Below are 27,837 nucleotides of genomic sequence, written 5' to 3' on the forward strand. Positions count from 1 at the left end.
CCCTGAATTCGCAGACATTGATCACTGAGGTCCGTTTGTTCTTCCTCTATTTTCAATAAGGGAAAGGAAAATCCTGAGATGAAAACCATTTGGAAGGAAAGATATAACTTCGAGAGCCACTGGGAATGGCCCTTCCGCTATGCTGCTGGGGACGCACAGACGCCTCGTGCTCCACCAGGGGGCTGGACGGTGGCAGCCTGACTGGGTCCGCTGAAGCCAGTGAGCACCGTCCACCGCCAGCTCCTCTTCCACTGACCTCCTTACCCCCCTCTTGTAGGCGGGGCCCCTCCCCACCACATCCCACTTGGGAGCCCTTGGAACGTCTCCAGCTCCCACACGCACCTGCTGGTCAGGTAGCACTTCCAGATCTTCTGGAGGACTGAGGGTGCTGGGAAGGGACAGGCCTCGCCTTCGCTGCTACCGCTCCGGGTCTCTCTCGACCTTCGAACCCCACTGTTCCCTTCTGCATGGGCGGAGGTGCTCCTGGAGCACCCAGCCTCCCGAGTGAGAAGGACCTGGGGCTGAGTACTCTTCCCTGGCTCCTGAAGGCCAAGGTCCTCCCCCCTCTGCGGCTCTGCACTCCTGTTCCTTCCTCCTGGCACCGTGTCTCTCTGGCTCTTTTCATGTCTGCTTCTGCCGCTGTCAGCTTCCAACTGAAGGGTCACCTCTGAGAGAGGCATTGTGCGCTGGCCCCAGAGAAGCGCCTCTCTTTTCCTGGATGTCTCCGTCTCAGCACCTCATGTCTTTCCACCACAGCAGCCCAATAAAGTGTAACGTCATTGATTTGATTCATTTTTTAACTTTTCTTTTGCCTGAATTCCCTATTAAACTGCAGTGCCATGAAGACAGCAGGGGCCTACTGTTTGCACTGTGTAGACCCTGGAGGTGAACACTAGGTGCCGTCACTGGGACTGCCATTATGACTGCCATCCGACAACTATGACCTTGGAAAGGTCACGTGACTTTCCCCAACCTCAATTTCATCATATATGAAAGCAGAGTGGTACCATCTGCCTTGAGCCTGCTGGTGCACTGCGTGAGGAAGGCACCACGGCTCTGTTGAATCAGTTCTAGAACTTTCCACACTTCAACTTTCCTGAAATAAAGACCATATTACAATTGCTGGAGTCTTTGACTACATAAAATATGGCAATATCTCACCCGTATACAAGTTCCTCTTACATTAAAAAAAGTTTCCTTTGAAAGACACGGTTAGGTGGCTCCAGGTGTGGAATTACTGTCACAGATGCAGTGAAGATGGGTTCTCATGCATTCTACTCAGTTCTTCCTCTACTTCCTCCCTCCCACTTCCTGCCTGAAGACTGCCCTGACCCTAGTCTCTTAGTTGATCAGACTGTCTTCTTAAATTTAAAAAAAAAAGTGTCTATTTTTCCTTCAAAAGCCCTAAGGAGTTGGAATGATGAAATACACTTAATTAAGCTGTGCGGAGCAACCCGGCTATCCAGGTGGCCTCTCTGTCCCACTTTCCTTGGTTATTCTGAGGATTATGCTATTACATAAGAACGAACATTCATAGATGGCTTACTATGTCCCAGGCACTGAGCTAAATGCTTGGCATGCATTATTTAATTCTCACAAACTCCCCCACTATGAGTGGGGACGAGCATTATTTCCATTTTACTGATGACAAAAATAAGGTCCACATATATTTAGTTACTTGCTCAAGGTCCCACAGCTATAAGTGGCAGAAAAATCTGGAATATGATTCCAAGCCTATGAATATACAGGCTTGAATCCTCCAAAGACACAAATACATACTAAGCATAAATTAGGTCCATCAAGGAATTTTCTGTCTGTGATTAAAGACCAACAGGACTTGTGTAAAACAATCTCTCTAAAACTCTCACCTAGAACATACTTTTGTTGGTCAAATTCTACTTTGGCAGATGCAATTCACTGAACTTATCAAGTATAATGCATGGGCTAATTATCATAATGCTACAGAACAGCTGCCAAATGTGCACATCCATCAGTTCTTTTGGTTGCAAGGAACATAAACCCCGAGGGGAGTTAGGAGGTCGACGTCTGGAAGGATCCGTGAACCGGGCTTCCGTTGGGGTCTGATCAGGGCTCTGCTCCTTCTCCATATCACACCTAAATCTGCTTCAGAATGAGTCCCCCTGATCCTCAGCCTCGTTTCCTTCTAAGGCAGAAAAATGGCAGCAGGAATCCCAGGAGCACATTCAGACCCAGTCCCAGGTAGAATGGCCCTGCGCCTCTGTTCCACCTACACAGAGGGCGTGTCCCTCCCTGAACCAATCACCGAAGGGAGATGGCTGGGATCGTTCTGATTGGCTACAGCCAAACAGGGCCCGCCCGCCCGCCCAGGCTGCAGGAGGGGAAGGGAGGTTGTGGCGCCCGCCCGAGACAGGAAGCGCGCGTGCCCCCGAGGTTCCTTTCTAGCAGGAGGTGAAATGTCCTGGGGATAAGAAAGCTAATGCGGCTCCAGCACAGCTGTGGTGGCCCCGGAGTCGCCTCGCAGGCCACCTTGGCCCTTCTCAGACTCTCCAGTGATGCTGAACAAAACCCGAGGCCCTGACCTGGCCTCCAAGGCCCTGACCCCGCCTCCGAGGCCCTGACCCCGCCTCCGAGGCCCTCACCCTGGCCTCCGAGGCCCTGACCCCGCCTCCGAGGCCCTGACCCCACCTCCAAGGCCCTGACCCCACCTCCAAGGCCCTGACCCCGCCTCCAAGGCCCTCACCCTGGCCTCCAAGGCCCTGACCCCACCTCCAAGGCCCTGACCCCGCCTCCAAGGCCCTGACCCCGCCTCCGAGGCCCTCACCCTGGCCTCCAAGGCCCTGACCCCACCTCCAAGGCCCTGACCCCACCTCCAAGGCCCTCACCCCGGCCTCCGAGGCCCTGACCCGGCCTCCAAGGCCCTGACCCCGCCTCCAAGGCCCTCACCCCGGCCTCCGAGGCCCTGACCCCGCCTCCAAGGCCCTCACCCCGCCTCCAAGGCCCTCACCCCGCCTCCAAGGCCCTCACCCTGGCCTCCAAGGCCCTCACCCCAACTCCGAGGCCCTCACCCCGCCTCCGAGGCCCTCACCCCGGCCTCGGAGGCCTGTAGAACTTGGCCCACTTCTCCAAACACGCGTCCGCTCGCCCACTCGGCTGCTGCCAGCTGGCTGTCTTGCAGTTTTTCAAATCCTCCAAGCAACTTCCCAATTCCAGGCCTTTGCACTTCCTGGTTCCCTATCCAGAACGCTCTTGTCCCAGACTGTCACATTACTCTCTTACTCACTTAATTCAGATATCTGTCAAATTTTTCGTCTTTCCAGCCATTCCACCTAAAATAGCCTTTCTTCACCTCCATCTCTCACCCTGCCCCCTTTCCCCCCCACCCCATATTAATTCCAACTGGACATTACATGTGGTCACTTATTTTGAGTGTCCTCACTGGACTAGAGGTTTCGGGCATACCTGGTCTGTTGTGCACAACACGGTGGGTGGCATAATAGGCCCTTGTCCATAACTAAGAGCTCAATTACCTGACTTTGAATGTGTGAAAGGTGCCTTCCTCAGCTTTGTGTGGCTGTGACAAAACTCCCGAGAAGAACAACTTAAGGAAGAACAACTTGTGGAAGAGCACGGGGCGCAGAGGTGCTCACGCATGGCAGCCAGCAGCAGTGGAGACAGGGGAAGGGCCAGGGATAGGATATAGTCCCAAAGGAAACATCCCGAATGTGATGGTTTGGGAGTGAGGTGCCCCCAAGGCTCACGACGTAGACAGTGCAGCAAGGCTCAGAGAGAAATGACGGGTCGTGGCAGCATCGACCCAGTCGGGGAACTGATCACCTGACGGGATTAACTGAGGGGTGGCTGAGGGCAGGTAGGGTGTGGCTGAAGGAGGTGGGATATTGGGGCGTGGCTTTGGGGCCTATATCTGGGGTGTCTCTCTGCTTCCTGATCATGTGAGCTGCTTCCCTCTTCTCTTCCACGGCCATGTTATGCCTCACCTCGACCCCCAAGGAATGGAGCCTGCTGTCTGTGGATTGAGACCTCTGAAGCTGTGAGCCCCCAAATAAACTTTTCCCCCTCCACAGTTGTTCTGTTTGGGTCCTTTCATTCACAGTGGCATAAAAAGCTGACGAAAACACCCAAGGACCCTCTACCTCCAACTGGGTTCCACATCCTACAATTTCTACCACCTCCCAATGGTCGATCCAGTAGTGAATCCCTTGGTGGATTCACCCAATAATGAGGTCAGAGCCCTCGTGATACGGTCAGTCTAAAGAGCCCCCCTCTGAACGTTGCTACCCTGGAATCAGCCTTCAACACATGAGCCTTTGGGACAAACTTCACATCCAAACGACAATAAAGGTAAGTGAACAAAACTAAATGAATGAACAAGTGAACCAGAGGGTCCCAGGGCATCAGTAGAGGAGCACGTGTAACAGATGCCAGGGATCGGTTTCATTCTCTTTTTCCTGTTTTATTTTCACCTAGATGACCAAAAACACTCTCCCCCAGACCTTCAGAGAGCTGAGTCTATTTAAGAAATGCTCCGTCTGGAAAGGAAAAGGTCTATCAAGCTCATGATGGAGTTTGAACTCAAATAAGTGGTTCAGAATCATGGTGGCACTCCAACCACCTCCTCCACTGAATCAGTTGCTCACAGGCCTCTTGCTCCTGCGTATGCTGGATCTGAATTGAACACTTTAAATATCAAGGCAGACAACCCCCTTTATGAACTGGCTTGTACCCAGAATCCAGATCATATCTTGGCTTCCCTCTTCCTTTCTACTTTTGTTTCCCTCTATCTGCTGAGTCAGAATGGCTGAGATTTCCTCGGTGATGTTTTTGCTCACTGCTGGGTAAAGATTTCTTGGCCGTCCTCAGAAGGCACAAGATCTCAAGGGACTCACTCTGGAATGACCGTGGGTCGGTCACTTAGCAGCTGAGTGTTTGACTAATCTTATGAAAATTGTCCCAGGAAAGACCAGATCCTCTCTTTGGTCTCTGCTTGTTTTATTCTTTTTAATGCCAACATAGATCCTTATGGTAACATCAATTATTAGTAGCAGTGTGGTTATTCATGTTGATGGTGAGACTCTTAACATTTTCAGAAAGGTTTTATAGCTTATGAAACAAATCCCCGTCCATCACACTGGTGATACATTCGCTCAAGTCAAGCCAACGACTCCTGCTCCCCGTGGGCGGATGTCTGTGTGGGCTTTTCTTTCCCCGAGTGCCAGAGGATCAGAAGACCTGAGGCCCGTATCTGAGAGCTCATCTTGATCCGATTCTACCGTGACTCTGGGAAAGCTGGATCTTTTTCCTCTCACATGTTTTCCTCACATGGAAGTGGAGACAATTAAGCTTATCTCAGGGTTATGAGAATGAAATAAGATGGTGCATGTAGAATCCTCACAGGGCGCCTCCGTCAGAACAGGTGCTGTAGCAGTGTCCGCTATTCACCACCCAGCACGTGTTTGAGTGCCAGGTACAAAAGTAACGTGAGGGCGGCCCCTGGAATTCATCATCGTCGTCGCCGTCGTCATCAGACTTTTATTAGCAAAAAGAGCCAGGAAGGAGAGAAGGCTTTGGTGGTGGAAGCGACGCATCTAACCGTCATCACGCCTTTGCCATCAGCTAGACAGTGAGACTTAACCCCGACTCTTCAGGCTCCAACTTCCTCATCCATAATACAGCACAAAGAATTCATCAACAACCTTGACTCCGTGAAGCCAGTCGAAGATAATTTGTCACAACTCATAATGTATTTTAGGAACTTAAGCAAAATGTTATGAATTATTTATTTAAAAAACATAAATCAGTGTAGCCCTTGTCACCACTCATTGGCATCCTGAGGTTTTCCTGAAAGGAGAAAATGCTGGAGTTTGTGACAATCTCGCAAGAGCCTCCTGAAGTTTCCTGAGGTATGAAGATGGGAAGTAATTAACAATCACGGGTCTAAGTGACCTCCAGCACCCTTCACATACCATGCGACTTAACTCCACACTCTTGTGTCCAAGACCATCGATGGACAGAGGAGAAAGTGGAGACCTAGAAAAGTTCATCTTAAAAGATGACAGCCAGATACAAGGACAAAATTGGACTAAGACCCAAAGTGCTGAATCTTTGGGTACTATTTCCACCATCACATAAAAACTCTGAGGAGGGCAAGAAATGTGGCTCGCCTGAGAATTACACCCACACCCATCTGGACCCAATTTCCCATTATTTTTACCAGGAAGAATGTTCTTGCCCTCACACCCACAAACCTCTGTGTGGACACCAATCCATGCCTTTCCTGAGCAATGACTAAGCCAGCCAAGAACCAGCTGCCCCCATGACTTGGAGAATCAAGGTTGGGTCCCACACCTGATGAAGAACAGTTTCTCAAAGAGGCTTGGATTTCTGCCAAAGGATAATTTGAATAAATATCTTTAGTTTTTTTTCTTTGTTCCATAAGTTACTTAGAAATGTTAGGTAGTATGTAAATATTTTGGAGACTTTCCAGAGGTCTTTATGTTATTGAATTCTAATTAATTCCAACATAGCCATTGATGCTTTGAGTGAATCCTTTTAAATGTATTCAGACTTGCTTTAACGTCTAGAATATGGTATATCCTTAAATGTTCTGTCTGCATTTAAAGAAAATGTGTATTATGTTGTTTGTTGAGCGTTCTAATAGGTCAAGTTTATATTAAGTCAACTGGATTGTGGTGTTAAGATCATCTGTGTCCTTGATAATTTCCCGCCTGTTCCATCGATATTGAAATAAAAGTATTGAAGTCTCCAACTTCAACTTTTTTGTTTCTTCTTGCAATTCTATCAGTTTTTTTGCTTCATTATTTTTGAAACTCTATTAGATGCATAAATATTTGGGCTCATATGTCTTCTTGATGTGTTGACTCACTTATCATTATGAAGTGACATTCTTTATCACTGAAATGCTTCATGATCTGAAATTTACTGTGTTATCAATATAACCAGTCCAGCGTTTCGTTAGTGCTAGTGTGTACATCTTTATCCATATTTCAAACTTCAAGGTATCTATGCCTTTATATTTAAAGTGGGTTTCTTATGGGTAGCTTGTAGTTGGGTCCTGCTTTAAGATTCAATATGATAATCTCTGCTTTTTAACTGAAGGGTTTATGCCAGTTATATTTAATGTGCTTAATGATGGAGTAGAATTTAAAAATATCATCTGGATGCTTTTCATATATGTTCCATTTTTTCTTTCTTTTTCCCCCTTTTCATCTACCTTCTTTTGAATGCATTAAATAATTCTTCATGATTTCTTTTTATTTCCTTTGTGGTATACTAGGTATAGCTCTTTTCAAATTTAGTGGTTTCTTTAGGGTTTATTATTTTAAACCAGTTATTTGCAAGTGATGTTATATCACTTCGTTATAGTACAAAAAATTCAAATAATATATTTCCATTTCTCTATTTCCCACTTTTGTACTATCATTGCCATATATTTTACTTTTGCCAAGTTGTAAAACCCTTGCAGCATTGTTAGAATTTTTGTTTTAAAAGTGATTTATCTTTTTAAAAATATTTTTTTAGTTGTCAATAGACCTTATTTTATGTATATGTGGTGCTGAGACTCATACCCAGTGCCTCACACATGCTAGGCAGGTGCTCTACCACTGAGCCCCAGCCCCAGCCCCTAACAGTCATTCATCTTTTAAGGAGATTAAATTCCTGTAAGATTCTTACCTACTAACCAGGTAGTTTTCATTTCAGGTGTTCTTCATTCTGTTGCATTGATCCACATTCCCACATAATATCACTTTCCTTTTCCCCAGAGGTCTTTTCTTTATCTTATTGCCCAATATTCTTTTTATATTAAAGCTTTATAGTTACAAAGAATAGGTGGGTTCGTCTTGACAGATCCACACATGCATGGAATTTGACTTCTCTTCCTGATCCCCACTTTCCATCCGGCCCTCCCTCCTCTCCCCTGATCTCCCTCCTCTCTTAGACTTCCCAAAGGGCTTTATTTAACGTTTCTTTTAGTGTGGATCTGATGGTGATGGATTCTTTCAGTTATTCAGTGTGTAAAAAGACTATTTCACTTGCATTCAGAAAGTTATTTCCACTACATAAAGAATTCCACCTTGTGTTGCTTTCTTCATTACGTTACAGTCTCCACTGTCTTCTGACGTCTATTGCTCCCAACGAGAAATCTGCTGTCTCCCTTCCTTTGTGTTTCTGTGCACACCAAGTCTCTTTTTTCCTCTAGCACCTTTCACTGATTTTAAGAAATTGGACCATGTTGTTGTGGGCCCTCATGATTCTCATTCTCAAGATCCTTTGAGTTTCTTGCACTGTGGGTTTACAGTTTCCACCAAATTTGGAATATTTTCTGTCCATTGTTTTTTCAAATATCCTTCTTGCCCTCCTCCACTTTAGGGACTCACAGTACACGTATAGTAAGACCCCCAGTCACTCTCTTTTCATTTCTTAAATTCTGTTTTCTCTGAGTTTCATGTTGCGTGGTTTCAATGGCTTGGTCTTCAAATCCACCAACCTTTTCTTCTTTGATATCTAACCTGCCGTTGGTCCCATCCAGTGTAGTTTCTGTCTCACACATTGTATCTTCCATAGATAGAATTTTGGTGTGAGTCTTTTAAAGTCATTTTCTGTATCTCTATTTAAATTTTTGAAACAGTGGAATTGAGTGTTACAGTAAATCTTTGTGGAAATATCCTCATCTGCTAATTCTATGACTTATTTCAGTCTGGATGAGTTCTGATAATGTTTATTCTTCTCGTTATGAGTCATATTTCCCTACTACTTTGTATGACTGATAACTTTTGCTCGGATACAAGAAATCATACATTTTAATTTATACATTTAATTTGTTAAATATTAAAGCATGGGCACTGTACTTCTAAACTTCAGAGTTGGTTTTTCCTGTACACTAGAGAGTTCCTCACTCTCATGTGCCAGTCGCTGCAGCTCAACACACTGGGATCTCAGGCAGCTCCCCAGGGTGGTCTGAGCAGGTCTGTCCTGTTAATCAGCTCTCTTTGGATTCCTATGCTCACCTCTTTCCCTCCAGCTCAAGGAATCTCAGGCTTTTCCTGGGTCCCCCATCCTTAAGTGGCAGCCTGGAAATGCTCTCAGGGCAGCGATCTGGACAATAAGCAAACTCACTAGCCCATTTCCTAACCCTTTGTCCATATCCAATGTCTCAAAAATAATCAGTTCACGTTTTGTCCATTTTTGTCTCCTTCAGTCCGTAGGGTCTACACAGCCCATGGTACTGACTCTGCCTGGGGCAGAAGTTCAAGTCAATAGGATGAAATTTAATAAAAGTAAGAAAGACCATTAAATCTGTCAAACACAACCCAAGCTGTTAAAATTTACAAATGCAAAAGTAATTTTTGCAAATATTGAAAACCCCGGTAGCATGAAGAAGAAAAAGCAGAACCGTGCATTTTTCAGGGTTCAATGTCACACTTGACATTTTCAGCAATGACCCTTAAACAACTATCATGAGTCCCATCAGACTCCACCATTTGCCATCCGTGTCACCACCATTTGCCATTCATGTCACCAACTTCACCAACTTCCCAATGGAACAAACATTTTCTTCTACCTTGAAAATAATACCTAAAAATCAATCCAGGATGACGAGTGGGCACTTTACTTGGGTAGTCCCTTAAGTTCTCACTGTGGGGTCAGCTGTGCCAGGCACAGAGAATTCCAATTCTCACCCAAGTGGAGTGAAAGTGTAAAACCTACAGCTACATAGAAAGTCAGTCAGCCCCCCAATGACTATGTCCCAAAAACACCCCGCGAGGGTTTCCAAATACTGTTTTGTGAAAATGTGGGTTAAAGATCAGCAGTACCTCTCCAGTCTTGGGCGAATCTGATGGTAGAAGATCCTAGACTGGAGGTTCCTCGTGAGTGACAGTGTTTGACAGCCACGCTGCAGGGAAAGAGGGAACTGTGTTGTCCACCGTTGCAGCTGCACAAACCCAGGTACGAGGTTCTCGAGGCCAAATCTCAAAACTGTCTCATTCTAATTCTCATCCTAATCTTCCTGTCTTAAGGGACACAAAGTGCAATGGCTGATAATAATATTAAATTAAATGCATTTGTGATAAAATAAAATGCTTAAAGAAGCCACGGAGATGGCTTGTCCATGAATTAAATGACCCAGTGGGGTCAATGAATGGTGCCCTGGGTGGGGGACAGCTACCTCTCCCTCCCAGGTGACCATCATCAGCAGGGACATGGGAGCATTCTCATTAACTTTTTATATTTTTCAAAATAAGTGAAAAGTATACTTTTTGTGAACTCTTAAATTTCTAATCATTGAGGCTTATGTGACTTACAACACACACCCCGCACACCCTCGCACACAGGTCAGTGTGCAGCTTTCAACAGTACAGAGTGGTTTAGAACCAGACCAACAGACGCAAATGCAGGTCCCATGCTGGGTCAGTCGTGGCCTTTGGCTGGGCTGTGTTCCTTCTCTTGACCTTGGTTTCCTCATCTATAACAGGTGGTGACCGGCCTCTGGCCGCATCCATCTCTCTCTTCCTGGCTCTTAACAGAACCGCACTTCCTCCAGACTCTGTGCCCTCGAGGATCAGTAGGTGCTGGGGAAGTCTGCACTATTCCCAGCTGCAGGAAGGGCTCTGGCTTGGTTCTGCCTCCTCGGTGACTGGGTCAGGAGCCCAGAATCAAGGCAGTCACAACATGTCACTTTCTTTTTCTATTATTTTTATTTCATTTTATTTGGTCCCAGAGATTGAACCCAAGGATACTTTAATCCTGATCTATAGCCCAGTCCTTTTTAAAAAAAATTTTTTTTTTTAGAGTCTTGCTAAATTGTGGAGGCTGGCCTCAAACTTGAGATCCTCCTGCTTTCGCCTCCGACATCACTGGATTACAGGTGTGTGCCACCATGCCCAGCAGCACATGCCACTTTCAAATAACTCTAATTGGCCCAAGGAAAGGCACCTCATCTTCTAATTTGGCCACAAACATAGAAGTCATCCCAGAGACTGATGATAGAAAATTTGAAGTAATGAGGAAGCCAGTGAGAGAAAAAAGATCACATTCCCCAAAAAGCAGATCCCAAAAAATGATTGTACTGTACTTAAAGTCATACCACCTCTGGATCTTCTGTCATGTGAAATAGTTCAATCGTATAACTCTGCATTAAGGTGATTGCTTCCTGAAATAAAAACAGCCTAACTCATAGCTAAGTGTTAAAGACAATAAGAGCTAGTCAGCGTGTGATATATCTTATCATTAGAGCAAGTTCACATTTCCGTTTCATCATATATTAAAATAAATGTGCTTTCATAATGCAACTTAGGAAATGAAGTTTCCCATCTCCCCACAGACAATGGTGCATTAATTACATTAAAATTTTAAAACCCCTTTCACTAACAGTGATGGGAATGAGCAGGACGTGAGCCCCAGGATCCCGTGGGAATCCGAGCCCTGTGTGCTCACCCTGGCCTTTGGCCAGGACTTCATCCTGGGGACACCGGCTGTGGCGACTTGGACAACACACCAGACTTGGGCAGATCTGCCAATTCATTCAACAAACTTTGGGGCCTGTATGAAAATGTGGCTCTGCTCCCAGGCCCAGGCAGAATGCAGGCAGCACCACCGGGCTGGACCGCGACTCCTGCGTCCCCGGGATGCACGCCAGACTTGAGTCACCAGGAACCTGGGGGCTCAGCACCCGCACACAGGCAGCATCCGGGTCAGAGCAGGAGGAGGAGGAGGCAGGGAGGCAGGAGCACGGACGGGGACCGTGAAGAGGCCTCTCGGGCCCCAGCTCCGGCCTAGGAGGGAAGAGAGGCGGCGTGTGGCCTACCCCAAGGCCGTCACCAAGGGCCCCAGCAAACAAGCCTGCCCTGAGCACCTGCCATTCCACACGCCACCCCGCTCCCCTCCCTGTCCTCGACAGGAAGGATTTTTGTCCTTTTGTAGGACGCCACATGCTTCTCCAGTGTGTCCAGAAGAAATGAAGGCAGAGGTGGTTCCTCTGCCCGGACTCTCCCGGCCTCATCTCTCCAGACCCAAAGCGTGACCCGCTGCCTGTGCCCAGCTCAGTACGCTGCCGATTCCGATGACTCACGGGATTCACTGCTGGGGTGATCTGCCTGCTGGTCACCATGTGAAAGTCCTACTGTCACCACGTGCTGATTATAACTGCTGGTGTGGCTACTTAGCTCAGCTAGGTTGCAGTAAACCTAGACCAGCCACAGCCACGGATTCTACGTGGTTGACAGGTTCGTAAGACCTTCCATGAGGTCTAGCTCGGAACAGACGCTGTACAGACACCCACCAGGCTCCACCAACACACCAGGACTGAAACCAGAGTCTCCACGTGGAGAAAGGCAGCCGGCGGGCGTCCACAGCCCAGCTCCTCCTGACAGTCCCCGCCCTGTGGGTCAGCGATTCAGGAGGAAGTGCCTCATGGTTTGAAGCCGATGCTCCTGAGTCTCCACTCTCCCCTGGGCCCTCTTGCCACATCTTAGGACCTCAACTGCCACCAGTGATCTCAAGCCCTTTGTACTGTGTTCTCAGCCTGAGTTCCGACTCCCGTCTTCGGTCACCTACTGGAGACTTCCACCCGGATCTCTCAGGAATGTCCGGTTGGATGTGTCTGAAATCAGACATATTTCTGACTCCCTCTCCCACGATGTTTCTCCCCCTTTTCTTGTTTAGGAAAAAGCATCACCATCCATTCTGCTATACAAATTTAAAAAAAATATCGATAACATCTTTTTTATTATCTCAATTTATCCCTCAAGCCAGGCTCATTTTGCACCCCAAAACTGTGCATTAATTAAGTCCATCGTATTTTGCTGGATGCATGGTCGCTACTCTCATCCAAGCGGCCGTCTTGTCTGTCTGTCTTGGACCTAGATGGTGGTCTCCTAGCTGGTCCTGTGCTGCACAGCCAGCTCGACCCCACTCTGCCCCCTGTCAGCGGGCCCCAGCTCTCCTTTGCTCTCTCTCTTCAGAGAAGTGAGTGACAGCAAATGACTTGTATGGATGACCAAATTACCAGTTTCACAATGAGAACCTCTCGTATTCAACCCTGGAGGAAGCCGATCGATAGATCAATACATTTTATTACTAGGCAATCTGGCTCAAAGATCCAGAGACTCTCCTGTGGCCTAAGGCAAATCTGAACAACATTTGGGCTTTATGTGTGACCCCAAAACAACCCAAACTACCTTTCCCTCAAGGTAACGTCGCGGCCAACTTCTGGCCCTTTTCAAGTTGCCAGCATCGAGTTTCACCATTTGTCGAGCTATTCACTGGATGCCAATTGGAAATGATTGACGTGCACTGCAGGGCTGGCATACGGCGCTTCTGACTTCCAGCCAGGAAAGGGAAGGCTGTGTTCCAGGAACCAGGGCACAAACAGAGATGGTGCTGGAGGGCGGCTGTCGGCTGGGCGCTCAGGCTGGGACCCAGGGGGCTCTGGCCCACCTCTCCTGGGCCCTTCGGGACACACAGGTGGTCAGGTCAAGCTGAGCATTTGGCCGGGGAAAGCAGGGGAATTAATATCTGCAGAGTGCCAGGTATATCCTAGGGCTCGGCTAAGTATCTCATGTGCATTCGATTATCCCCACAATCCTCTGCAGTTGGAATTTTCTGTTTACAATCCAGGAAATGGCAGCTTGAAGGAGGAGAGCAACTTCCCAGGATGGTGAGGACGAGAGGGTTTGGGCCCAGCACTGTTTAAAAGCACATTCTGCACGGTCACACAGCCCCGGAGCAGCTTTGTTCTCAGCAGCACCTGCCCCTGGGTTCCCTCTCTACTCAGCTCTTGTGATTCACTTTGAGGCTCAGCTTTTTCTCTCCTTTCCTGAGCTCAGGGTCCCAATCAGATTTGCAGCCCGGACCCCAGGGCGACTCGGTCTCTGGAGAGCCTGATATCACTGGCAGCATGTTGGTCGAGCATATGGGGATCCCACAGATAAATATTTGCTAAGAGTTATCACATTCACCCAGGGAGGCTTAACTGTGGTCAGGCTCAGAGAATTCACCAGGCAGGCGCTTGCTGTGGTATTAAAAAGAAACCAACAGTGATAATTCTGATTGTCAAATAAAAATATGCCAACTGGGCTTGGAACAGTGTCTGTGTGGGTCATTAAGCCAGAAACTTCTCCTATGCTTATTTCCGAAACAAAGATTGGAAAAGGAAATCAATGTAAGTTGGACACAAATTAAGCTCTGACTTGCGGATCCCCCTCCCGTTTCTCCTCCTCTCGGGATCATCACAGGGCCATTGCTTCTCCAAGCAGAAACCTGACTTCACAAATCAAGAAGTTGGCATAAAACATATAATTGAGCCAACCAAGGCCAAATAACTTCAATACCAATTCCCAACTCCAGCGGGAGACTTTTTTCCTACTTGTTTGTGATACAAATACACAGGATCACGTCCACTTGATTTCTAGTGGAGTAACTTCTTCATGTCCATCTCTTAGGATTAAAATAGAGCCACAGGACAGAGGTCATCATTCAGTTGTTACAAAATAAAAGTGAAACACGCTTCCATGACTCTCTTCCTGACCTTGTGTGCAGTCTGCGATGTAAGCGGTGTGCACTCAAGTGACGATGAAGACCATCATGAGAAAATGATAATGACCTCAGGGTTATGCGTGCAATGCCTCCTACCTGCCAGGCACCAGGCTGTCTCACGTACATGCTGCCATTTAAGTCTGCCTCAGTAAGAAGAGATGGCATCGCACACGCACACACACACACACACACCCGGGGCTCAGAGTGGTCAGCAACTCATGCCTGGTGGGTACGTGGTGAATCACGGGACAGCCGGTCACACCACACAGCTGGGGACTGCTCTCTGCACCACGCTGCCCCTCGTCCCCCAGGGACACAAGGCTCCCCAGGCAATCCCTTGGGCAAGATGAGAAATATTGACCTTCTCCCTTCTCAGACCCCTTTCTCAGTAATGTAAAGTGTGTCCCCTCCACTGTGGAAGAGGGGACCCAGGTGCACACACCAACACGCACACATGCACACACACGTGCACACACGTCCATGCTGCACACGCAGGGTTCTGCATCCCTGACTCCACAGCCCTGAAATGTGGTAGGAAACTCCCCCAGGCCCACACGGAGGACCAGAGACAGCACAGGGACCAGCAGCTTGAGACATAGCACAGGCAGAAAGAGTAAGACCGCCCCAAAGAAGCCTGTCACCCGCCCCCGGGGCACTAGTTCTCGGGTCCTGCTCCTCTCCTCGGGGTGCTGTGCCCACCGTGACACTTCCCTGGCTCCTGTGCCTCTGCCACGGTGAGTACGGCTCTCCCAGGGGATGTCCTGGTGCCCTGTACCTCGGAGAAGACAAGAGACAGGTGCCACCCTGCTGGCCCCGGGCTCCTGCGGTGGCTGTCTGGGTCATCTGGTGCTAGTCCACTGGAGGCAACGGATTTCTTCTTTTTTCACCATGAACAAATATCGTGGGCTCTGGTGAGCAAAGACACTTGTTTCCCTCCAAGTCTGTCCACAGGTTTCATCAATCCAGGTCGGGTGTCCCTGGTCTGAAATGCCTGGGGACGGACGTAGTCCCATATTGGCTGTCTGCACAGACCTAACGAGATACTTGCGGGCTGGGACCCGAGTCTCGAGACAGAACTCATTTAAGCTTCACATACAACCTTAGACTCATAGTCCGAAGGAAATCTTATACCATGTTTTTAGAGCACTGTGTTTTGACTCCGACCCATCACGTAAGGTCAGGAGTGGAATTTTCCACTTGTAGCACCATGTTGACACTCAAGAAGCTTCAGATTTTGGAGCATGTTGGAATTTTATATTTTCAGAGTGGAAATGCTCAGAGTGTACTAGGGACCATTTATGGACAGCCTTCCCACGGGCCAGGCCCGGGTCTGAGAGGCTTTTCTCATGCCCATATTGCACCGGAGGGAACAGATGGACTCACCCCAAGTCTCAGATCTAAAACTGGGCAGGTTAGAGACCTGAACCCAGGTCACCTGGCCCCAGAGGCCACACTCTCAACTGCAATGCCACGCCATCTCCCGGGGAGCCTGTCCACTCATGAACAGGACAGAACGGGTCCCACACCAGCAAAAGAGGTCACGGTTTACCTCCATGGCCCGGGGATGTGCTCTGTGCATGGCGAAGGGACAGATGTTTAATAACTTCGCAGTTGCAAGGAGGAGGTTACATAACTCGGCTGAGCTATTTTTGAACTTTGAAAAGAGCAGTCAGCATTTTCCAAAGTGTCCTCTGCAAAACGAGGAATATTAAACATAAAGGAAATCTCCCCCTCTCCCCTACTGTGCTCTTGTGAAGCTGTGGGACAGAAACAGGTGCGTGGTCACATCACCCACACACCCTCCCTGGTAAGTAGCCCCCTTGTAGGAGCCCCTTGTGCCTTGCCCAGCCCGACCTGGGTCCTATTGCCGTAATACCCTGACCACACAAGACCATGCATAAAATCATGAGCAATGCCCCTGAGGGCCACCAAGTGGCACGTCAAGCTAGTGCCAAGGTGTGGCTCAACCAGTCAGAACGGACACCAGAGCCCCAGTCGGGCATCGTGAGACGGGCAGGTGCAAATTCATCCAACTCTTCTGAGGCTTTTTGCCTCTTCCCTGTCACACAGGGGACATCTTGAGAGCTGTGTATGTGGCCAGCACTCTGCCAAGTGAGACTTCTTCCTCCAGCTTTTCAAGCTTGAAGTGAGAAGACCCTCCCTCGAGAGTCCTGGGGTCCCGCTAAAAACGGGGGTGGATCCAACGCGGGCTGGAGAGGTCGCATCTCTGCCGTCAGCTCCCAGAGTGAGGGTCCCCTCCCATCACAACCTAGGTGTCCGTCACAGGGGAATGACCAGGTGAAAGATGAAGTGCTCACACAACAGGACGCAAGGCAGCCACCGAGAGGAACACAGGACGACATGTCCCCGTCACAGAGGGGACTTCCAATCGCAAGGTGGAGGCAACGGGAACTCTGACCTCTCAGGTACCATCCGTCTCCATCAGGAAGAACTGTGGCCCGGAGTGCCGTGGCACATGAGGCTTTACCTGAACTACAAAGGCGTGCGCAGATGTGGATACGTGTCAAATTCGTGGTAGTAGTTTCCCTCCCATGGAGAGGAGGAGAGAAAAGCAGAGCCAGTGTGAGATGTGATCAGACTTTACATGATCATTTAATGTTTTATTCCTTTTAAAACGTGGGAAAACAGGACGCGTCAACCTTCATTCTCTGTGACGAGGACCGGGTATTCCATCAGACCCTGCACTATTTTCTTTTTCAATATTTAAAAGAAATCAACAAGCATTCCTGTTACCTGAGTCTGTCTTTAGATAAATCTCTCCTGTCTTTATCTCCCGTCTTGTCAGTATGGTGTCTGGGACAGAAGTCACACCTTGGTCATCTGTGCGCTCCAGGGCGAGCACGGGTCTGTTGGACGGAAGGACTGACGGATGCAGACAGACAGAGTGTGTGTGATTTTTTTGAACTGTTTCCCTGGGCTTCCTCCAGCTGTCAGTCAAGGGCAGACTGACAGGTGCCACTCTTTCCTGAGGTGGTGCAAAGAACAGCGTGGGGTGGGGAGGGGTGAGCGCCAGCCCTCAGGACAGAGGTGCTTCATCACACCCTCGCAGTGGAGGGTGACGTAGAGAGTTGCTGGCTTTTCTAAGCTGAAATGGCATTCACAAAATCGCTGCATTCAGAGGTACGACTCGTGGAAGGAGCGCAGAGCAGCTCCCAGCAGCGGGGTTTCTCTCCTTAAAGAATGCCCTCCGAGGTGGTCCCTGGAAAGACCTGGATGTCTTGCCAATTATCCTCCTGGAGTTTCCTTTCCTATATAGATTACATTTCAGTTGCCTTACAATTGAGTTAAGTTCCCGTCAAAATGCTACATCCTGGACATCTCGTTAAGGAGAGCGCGGATTCATTAGCCCAGTCCCTGTCCTTGGCTCGCAGCAGCCGAGCCTCCAGAACCAGCACTCGGGTCTCATCCTGAATTCTATCTGGACAAGGACCTGGAATGCCAAACACGACGTCGCAGAAACAGGATGGTTAAAGAGGGGGGAGAGGAGCCAGCCAGGAAGGGAGAACCTCAAAGGAGCAGCTTCCTTGATCCAGTTTGTTTTTCAGGTGTATCACACACACAGACACATCATGTACGTGCACACACACACACACACACGCACACCCCTTAATTCCCGATTCACGGGTGACCTCTGAAATGTCACAGAGTCCTAGAATCTTCCTGAGACGCGACAGATTGGCAGTACCCTGCTGGCAATCGACAAACAAGGTCTCCTGACATTCATTTCTGATGACCAGAACCTTCACTTGTGACTCTGAGGGTTGTAAGATGATCACCAGCCGCAGGCACCGTGCCAAGCAGCACTGCCCCAGCATGTCACTGAATCCTCACGACAACCCCCAGAACACGGTTCCCCGCGCCTGGTCTTCAGGCCAGCAATGTCCACACCACCTAGGAATGTGCCATAATTGGAAACCCCTGGGAATTGCCCCACACCTAGGAATATACTTGAAACTCTGAGCGTAGGGCCCAGTATTTTTACAAACCCCCCAAAGATTCTGGTGGGTGCTCACGTTTGAGCATGACCCCCTCGGTATAGGTGACATCATCGCCACGTTGCGATAAGCACCACAAAGGTGCAGTGATGGTCTAGTCCTACAGACAGTGGGCCAGGTAGAGCTGGAATCTGGACAAGTCCCTACACAGCGCCCCTTGCTGGCCACCTGAGAAATGAGCACAGGTCAAACCAGGGAACGTTAGGCAGAAACATGCGAATGACGTCGGAGTGAGATGCTAAATCTCAACAGCTGGGCCACAATGACAGGCCACAAGGTACAGTGACACTTCCCAGAAACAAAAACGTGACGTCTACCCTGATGGGAAAGGTTAGATAATCATGATACATCCAGATGCTGGAGTGCAATGCCTTCTTAGCACTGATGCTCGCCAAGATTCCCAATGACCTACGAAGACACTCGGACACAGAAGAGATCCAGCCCACCAAAGCATATCGGGCTGCTGCGGATGTGGGAGGTGGGCCGGTTTCACAAAATGCTGGTGTGAATGTAGAGGGTACAGTTACTTGGTAAGCACAATTTGGCAATAGATACTTAAATCAAAAATGCACCTGCCCGATGACCCCCAAACTCCACTCTTAGACTCAACCCTAGAAAAACAATTGCACATGTGATTCACGAGACAAGTGTGATGATTATCCTTGGCGTTTCACTTCTAACAGAAAAACAATCTGGGGGAAAAAAAAGTAAATTCCTATCATTATGCAGATTCGAAAAATAAACCATGGCATATCCATATTGAAGAATACGATATGCACATTGCAAAGAATTTAGATAGACTTGAGATATAATTACGATAAATGGTCGACAGATAGAGTTTTTGAATTTAAAAAAGTTGTAAAAAAATGAAAATAGGATGATATATATCTCAAAACAAGATGGGAAGAAAATGGAGAAAACAGGGCAGAATCAAACAAAACAAAACGTCTGCACACACGCAACAGTCTCTGTTTTCAGAGCACATTTTCATCAACGAGTATGAAACAAGCAAAAAAAAAAAAATCAGGGCAACTAAACCCTGCGCCCACTCTGGGAGCAAGCAAAGAGCCCTCTCTTACTGGTGCAGAGTGTGAGTCAGGGTCTCCGGCTTCTCCGTCTGCCCGTAGCAGCTGGCCTTGGCCTCGGGGATGTAGGAGAACTTGTCCAACATGGAGGACGCCGCGGTGGTCAGGATGCCCAGACCGTCCCTCACCCTCGCCTCCAGGCTGTAGTCCCAGTCGTCGTAGGAGACGGAGATGAGTCCCGATGGAAACTCTTTGGGGATGAGCTCCGTGTTCCCAGAGACCAAGCTGGGGACAATCCAGAAGAAGTCATAGCCCGTGAGGCCCAGGGAGCGGGCCTCGCTCAGGATGAGGACGGCCTCGTCTTTGGAACAGTAGAGCAGGATGACGGAGGAGTGGATCTTCTTCAGCTGGACTTGCGTCTTCGCGTCCTCAAAGGACGTGTCCAGCGTGATCACATTCTGCATGTCCCAGCCCACGAAGCTGTTGTCCACGGTGGTCTTGATGAAGCTGATGAAGTCCCTGTAGCCAGGGAAGATGGTGGTCACCAGGGAGAAGACGTGCCAGTCGTAGTCCTGCATGATCTTGAGCATGACCGTGGCTTGCTGCTGGATGGACGCTCCAAACTGGAAGAAGGTGGACGTCGGGTCCTGCCAACAGTGAAAGGAAAGAAAGCAGAGGGTGAGCGAGGCGGGCATGGACAACCGTCTGTCTGTCTGTCTGGGCTCAGAGAGGGCCCCTCCTACAGCCAGGGGAGGCCAAGCACGCATCCACCCATTTAAAACCATTCCTGAGCACCCACTGTGTGCCAGGCTCTGAGGCAGATCAGGGAGCTGCAGAGGAAGGTGCTGCTGTTGAGCCACCCCCACCCGCTCTCCTTCCCTCCGGTCCTCCTCTCCCACCTTCGAGTCCACCTGGTTCCAACAGAACAACTCTCCCTGGCCCCAGGCTCCCACTGGGGAAAGGGAGCAGCATCGGGAAACACACTCACAGGACACTCTGGAGCCCTGGAGTGTGCCATGCCTGAGGCCATCGGCCCTGGACCTCTTGGCTACAGGGGCCAGCAAGTTCCCGTGCCACGTAAGCCCCTCTGAGTCGCGTTTCTGTAACGCCAACTTAGGTTCTCGTGTAGCAGATGCGACGTGAACGTCAGTGTGTTCACGCCGACCCTCACAGGTTGAGCTCCTCTGTGCGCCGACTTCGCGCTAGACCTTGGAGATCGTGATTAGGAGGCAGATCCCCACAGGGTCTCTGCTTTCATAGACCTGGTGGGAATGTGGGGACGAGCAAACCCAGGACCAGTGACCGAGAGAGGCCTGTGGGAATGTGGAAGGAGGATTCAGGCGAGACACAATTGGGGGGCTTGACAGAGGTGTCCCGAGGTACATTTTGGGGGTTCCAGGAACTGTAGACAAGGGCATTCTGGCCCAAGGAGTAGAAAGGATAAATGATGTTAAACAATTTGGCAGGAACCCCACTGTGTAGGGCCTCGAGGGCTGCAGGCAGAGACACGGAGCATTCCGAGCACAACAGGCAACCACTAAGTGTTCACACACTGCGTGACACGGTGATCTGCATTGAGCTAAGGGTTCCTATTAGTCCTGACATCTGCAAAAATCTATGAACACGAGACCAAACTTTCACTCAGAAAAGCAGGCGACGGTACATCCGCACCCTGCTCCGTGCATCAAAGCCCCAGAAGGATCCCAGGAAGTTGCTCATTTATGGGCAAGGGTGGGGGAGGCCGAAAACGGCCACGCGCCCAGTCAGTGTCCGAACCCGCTCCTGACACTCCACGCCCAGTCCCCAGGCCCACACTCCCCCACGGCCTCTTGGGGTCCTTTAGGATTGGCACAGGACTGGTGCGTACACCCGTGGGAGGATGGAAAACTGCAACCAGGCAGAGGTGGGCCCTTTGTCAGGATGCGAGAAACGCCGAGAGTCCCCAAGGTCCTGATCGCATGGCAGCCACGTGTCATTCTGCACTGTGTGCCGGGCCTGTCTAGCGCCACCTCAGCAGGAAAGCACACGGGACCCCACTGTGCGCACGCGCGTTCGAGGGGCACGGGTCGCCTGTGTCTTTCAGGACCGTGCTACAGCTGCGTCCGTGAGTCCTGGCACGGGTCCGCCCTCTCCCGTGGACGGTCACGGCAGGTTGTCTAAATGGCCAGACCTCTGTGTGCTCTCTTCTGAAATGTGTGGGTTTGGGGATGATCTGGGTGCTATGTGGCCCAAAGGCAGAGAGAAGAAACGGGGACAAGTAAATGCCTTCTGGGCTCCTTCCCGCATCACAGTTCTGTGAATTTTACCTAATTAAATCAATTAAAATGGGTAACAGATTTAAAGACTTTGAATAATTATCTTTTCCCTACAGTAGCTTTTGGAGAGATCCAATATTCTCGCATTGATTAATCATGTCAAACCACATCTCAACAAGACTGTGAGAGCCTCAAGGGCAGAGAGACTGAAGTCTGTGGCTCTTTGTCCCTGGAACCCCACGGAAGGCTTGGCCCGTGACACGTGGAGAAGAGAAGGATGGGGGCGCACGGCAGTGAGCGAGCGTGTCGCCTCAGAGAACATCCTGGCCTTAAACAGAAGGCGGCAGGGGAGGGCTCGGTCCCCAGCACTGCGTTTTGAACGGACCTTCAGCGTTGAGTCCCCACGAGACAAAACGTCCCACACCATCACCACCACGTCCACCCACCCGGAAACCACGCCTCCTCCCAAAGCCCTAAACACATTTTAATGCACCTTTATTGATATGCAGGGGCATAGCGGAGGCCGGTGAGCCCACAGGTGTCCCTCAAGCCTCTTTAAGTACCAAACCGGGGAGCAACCCAAAGACCCTACCAGCAGAGGAGGGCACCAGGGTCAAGTCTAGGGGATCTGGAACAGGACCACAAATGCTCCAGGGTCTCCCTGGTAAGAGGGATGGTCTGAGGAATCCGACCGGCAGAGCTGCTTCTGCACCATGACAGGCGCGGGTGGGCACTGTCCAGGGTGGCGGACACAGACATGGAGAGAGTCCTCAGGAGGACGCACGCCAAGGGCACAGTTAGGACCCAGTAACAGGGGCTTTGAGACAAGCCACAAGCCACATTCCTTGGGATCACCGCGTCGGAGGAGAGGTGGCGGTCACACAGGCCAGGAGCAGCGGGAGTGGGGATCTTCCAAGACCCTTGCTCCAGGCACGGTGGGTTGGAGGTTACGGGCGGACCCACGAGCTGCTAAACGCACCGAGCAGAGCCGTCAGTGAGTGCCGTCTTTCCCAGCTCTCCCCGCACAGGGGATGGCGTGGCGGGACTGTGGACTTCGTGAAGGAGAAAGACCACCACGGGGACGGCAGTTCATTAGCCCGGAGCCAGCCAGGCACAGGCCCTCTGTGAAAGAGAATGTACAAAACCCTGGCCTTGTGCCATCCTGTCCTGCAACACTTCAGAGCCAGCCCACGTCTCCCGTGACTGTCCCGTGTGGTCCCCATTCGCTGCCCCTCCCCCAAGACGGCTCAGAGCAAAACTTCTGGGGTCAGACTGCCCAGTTCCAATCCCAGCAGCGCAGCCTTGGGGAAGACCATTCAACCTTTCCAAGCTCGGCAGAGCAGGCGTGACTGTCACACTGAGTGTCACAGCTAGCATGCAGAAGCGCTTCCTCTACAAGAGTCACGTTGCTCACTAACGTCAGGGACTGCTGCGTCCAGTGCCACCCCAACCACTGTACCAAGCTGGCACCAGCGTCCCACCCCATTTACAAACAAGACACAGACTCAGAGGAGAAGGGACCACTGGTGGGGAACCAGGTGAGTTCAGCCTTGACGTGCCAAGTACTTCATTCCTGCACCATCTTGTTGACGCGGATGGTCCTTTCTCATCAAGACCTAACAATTCAATGTCCTCCCTATATGGAACCGTCCAGAACAGTACTCATTGCAAATCAAGTGCTCACAGATAGAAGCCAGGGTCTTTTCCCCACAGGCCAGGAACCCTTTGGAATAGGAGACCATGCTACGCCACCCCGGAGTGCACGGATGGGGATCATCTTGACGGCTGATGTATGGCTGCCTGATTGAAATTCCTATAGACTGACCCTAACCAAGCCCCTCCTCTGCTCTACAGCCACCAATGGCTCCCATGGCCCACCACATTAGGGCCAGACGCCCCAGCCTACTCCTTTATGGGCACCAGCCTAGCTTTATAGTTGATCCAAGTTCAAGTCCTGGCTCTGCACTAACTAATCCTGGGACTTGGGGACATTAAGCACCCAACCTTTCTGGGTCTGAGTTTCCTCACCTGTAGAAGGGACACGATGACCATGCACCGTGGGGTTGCTCAGAGGGTGGGATGAACTGACAGGAGTGGGAAGCCGGCCCCGCCCTGTCCGACTCCCGCTGCCCGGGGCTCCTCTCTGCATCCTCACCCCCCCAGGCTGCAGGGACGCTCCAGAACTAAGGGGTCCTCATGCCACTGCAGAAACCCACCCCTCTGGCCCACTGCATGCTAATCCCTGTGGCCCCTGCCAACCGGCTCCTGCGCTCTGAGCCCAGGGAGCCCGGGAAGAGGGTAAGGAACTCTTTCCTGGGCACCGTGAATCCACTTTTTGGAAAGAAACCATCACTGACGCCCTTCATGTGCCTCAGATGATTATGCTGCACCACTTTCATTTCCATGGGCATCTGGAACTTCAGCTTCAAACAAAAAGCACGGTGGATCAAAGGCTCTGTGTACCCAGAGGGATGGTGTGAGGAGGCACTTGCAAAACTTAACTGCAGGAGCAGGCACTGAAGACGCTCGCATTGGGGCTTTCCTAAGGTGATTTTAGGGACTGGTGGGGGCACTGGGGAGTCTGGCCACGGTCCAAAGGCCAGAGCTACAGAACGGCTCTTCCACCTCTGCACGCCCTTCCCACTTCCCGCCCTGATGGTGGGGCAGTGTCTCCTGCTACTGCCTGGACTCGGGACACTAACAGATCGTCTCTGACCCCCTCTGGCATGTGGCTTTCTGAGGATGCGCAGCCAGGGGAGAGGAACAGATTTCCAACACCCACTTTGGTTCTGAAGCAGAAGCAGTTGTGTCCCCAGGCTCAGGCTCTGCAGAACAGACTGTTTCAAACAGAGCGAGGGAGGCCGGGGGTGTGGGGTTCTGGGTGTCTGTCTGCTCCACACTCCGCGTTTCAGTCCTACCATCCATGAGGTCTCATTAGAACAGGTCTACAGCGTTGAATCCTTTTCTAGAATGTTCCAGAGCTGGCCGAGTCCCTAGAATGACATCCAACTCCATGGTCATTCCCGGGAGCATCTTCAGATCCTAGTACAATGATGGACATGCAGGAAGCGCAGCCCTGTCCCCAGGCTGGTTTTAGAGGCTCCTGACAACTTTCATCTCACTTATCTCCTAAATGATCCTCAACGCCCGAGAAAGAGAGGGCCAGCCGCATAATGCCCAAGCCTGGCATTGCTCATGCAACCCAGGAAGAGAGCCCTGGGTGGCCCCAGGGTGACGGTAAGAGGCTCCTCCTTGACCACTTGGAGAGTCACTGTAAAACGTGCCAGTGCTGTGCCCTGTGTCAGTGCAGTCGAGATGGAAGTGCTGAGACCTGAACTCCAAAGCTGATCTGTTCGTTTCCCTGAGCCTCATCTCAACAGCAGGTGCTTCCCGGGAGGGAGCACCTTCAGATCCTAGTGCAGGGATGGACACGCAGGAAGTGCGGCCCTCCCCAGCCAGCGCGGATGCACTGACCGCTCTGGGCGACGCTGCACCCACGTCCACAGCCCTGCTCCCACGGCCAACAGGGTGGGCACCCAGTAGAGGAAACATCCAGCAGCCCAGCAAAGATGGCGAGAGACTCCCTGGGAACTTTCTTTCCTACCCGGAGGACTGCCCAGGTGCTCCTGATGAACTTCCTGCCATGGCCACACGGTATCCACTGAACTTCTGTGTGTCTCTCCATAGGCGGGAGGAAAAGTAAAGGCATTGAACTGGATAAGCCCGAGGACTCAAGGGAGCAGCCTTGTCACTGCGCACCCCCTGAGCGGTCCCACCGGGCCACGGCTCTGCCCTCCTGTCACCCTCCCCCTCGCCGTCGTCACCTGGACCCTCATCACAGCTGGCATCCATCAGGCACGCCCAACGCTCAGCACAAGTCACAGGGAGTGTAGGCACTATCATTATGATCCCTGCGTCTCAGAGTTTAAAACTGGGGTTCAGTAAGGATGAGCTGCCCAGAGCGTACCTAGCACACGGCAGAGCTGCAATTCAAAGAGGCCACTGGAGTCCAGAGTCTGTGGCTGGACAGAAAGGGGTGTGTGTGTGAGAGAGAGAGAGAGAGAGAGAGAAAGGGGGAGGAGGAGAATGACCAATAGCAGACCAGTGTCCACCATCTCCTAGCCACTGGCAATCAGCTCCGGAGACGGAGGCTGCGGAGGAAGTCACAGCAGACACCACATTCAGAAGCACATCAGCTCCGGTGCCTTCAAACACAAAGTTCACCCCCAGCAGCTCCCTCTGGTTAGACGTTTCAAGACCCAGGTGGTGTCCCCGTTCTATTCCTGGGGAAAGAGAGGTCCCCGTCACCGGAGCTGGGGGCAGCCTCACTTCCTCATCACCCCGCGAGTCCCCACTGTCCCTGTCCCTGTTGCACGGGCCTCTGTTGCGAGGCTCGACGTTTCTCTCTCCACCTCAACAGGGTGACTCCTGTCTGCAGCCCCCGCCCGGCCTCCCCGCCTCCCACCCACCTGTGCCTGGCGACTGCAGCTGTCCGTCTCCCTGGCCTTCGACATAGACCACAGGGCCCCCAACACATTTTTCCGGTGTCCCCCATGACCTTCAGAACAAAACAGAATCACATGCCAGCCCATCCCCCGGGCTCCAGCGCGAGGGGCTCAGTATCCACCGTAGCACCCGGGGTCTCCAGTGCCCCGTGAGCATGCGACCGACTGATGACCAGGTGAGCTGATGGAGAAATGCAGGCTGGGCAGGAAAACCAAAGGCCAGCGCTGAACTCGGGCCGTCCGTCACTTTCCAAGAGCACATCCCCCCACCACCCAGGAGCACAGGATTCCCGAACAACCAGCTCCGCTTATGGGACCGTTTATAGGGCTCACATCCTAGACCTCGACTGCCCACTTCACGAGCACAGCTCCCAGCGTTCCTTAAAGACCCCATCTTCCTCTGCTCCGTCCTCCTCTTCGAAAAGAAGCTGAATTTTTCCCTTTGTTTTTCCGCTTTGTGGGGGCATCATTGACAAATAAGAGTGGTGTGCCCCAAGGTGCAGACGTGATGTTTTGATATCCGTGTGCATTGTGAGACGATCACTATGATCCAACTAATCAGCACTTCCACCTCCTCACATGTTACCTTCTGTGTGTGTGTGATGAAAAATATGTGAGATCCACTCTTTCAGCAAATTTCAAGTTCATAATACAGTAGGGTTAACCACAGTCACTGGAGTGTACTGTAGGTCCCCAGAACTTACTCATCCTCTAGCTGCAAGCTTGTACCTCTTACTTCACCTCCTCCCAGCCCTTGGCAACCACTCTTCACACTCTGTCTCTCTGAGCTCAACATTTTCATGTCCCACATGTAAGTGAAATCATGCAGTGATTGTCTGGCTTATTACATGGTCTTCCAGGTTTACCGATGTGGTCACATATGGCAGATTTGCTTCTTTTGTAAGGCAGAGTGATATTCCAATGAATATGTACATGTGTATCCACGAGTTCTGCATCCACAGATTCAATCAAGCATGGATGAAAAGTCAGTTTTTTAAATTCCATCTGAAACCACCACATGACCCAGTTATAGCCCTCCTTGGCATGAATCCTAAGGAATTAAAGTCCTCATACTAAAGTCATCATCATTCACAACACCGGGACACATGCATACCCATGTTTGTAGCAGCATGACTCACAAACTGAGGGACTAACGGAGTGTCCATCACCGGATGAATGGATAAAGAAAATGTGTTGTACACACAACGGGGTTTTATTCAGCCCTAATGAAAATGGAAATCATGTCTTCTGCAGGAAAATGGATGGAACTTCAGAACTTCAATCTAAGCAAAATAAACCAAACTGAGAAGGTCAAGGGGCGTAGGCTTCCCTCATATATGGAGGTTAGGGGGTAAAGGGAAGAGGAAGGTGGAGGATCTCGTGAAAATCTAAGGGAGATCAGTGGAGCAGAGGAAAGGGACCAGGGGCCGGGAGAGGAGGAGACAGGGGAACAATCTAATGACCACACTTGATTGTTGTCCTG

At 50.6% G+C, this 27,837-nt stretch overlaps 1 protein-coding gene across 1 annotated transcript in view; it reads right to left on the minus strand.

Moving 5' to 3' along the window:
• The window catches only part of Grin2a (glutamate ionotropic receptor NMDA type subunit 2A), a 323,436-nt gene that overhangs the window by 122,406 nt on the left and 173,193 nt on the right, over positions 1 to 27,837 (minus strand). The window contains exon 3 of the mRNA XM_027940847.2: positions 19,649 to 20,241. Within this exon, the coding sequence (XP_027796648.2) occupies positions 19,649 to 20,241 (593 nt within the window). The remainder of the gene's footprint in view (positions 1 to 19,648; positions 20,242 to 27,837) is intronic.

Source organism: Marmota flaviventris, chromosome 19, assembly GCF_047511675.1.
Source record: "Marmota flaviventris isolate mMarFla1 chromosome 19, mMarFla1.hap1, whole genome shotgun sequence".
NCBI lineage: Eukaryota > Metazoa > Chordata > Mammalia > Rodentia > Sciuridae > Marmota > Marmota flaviventris.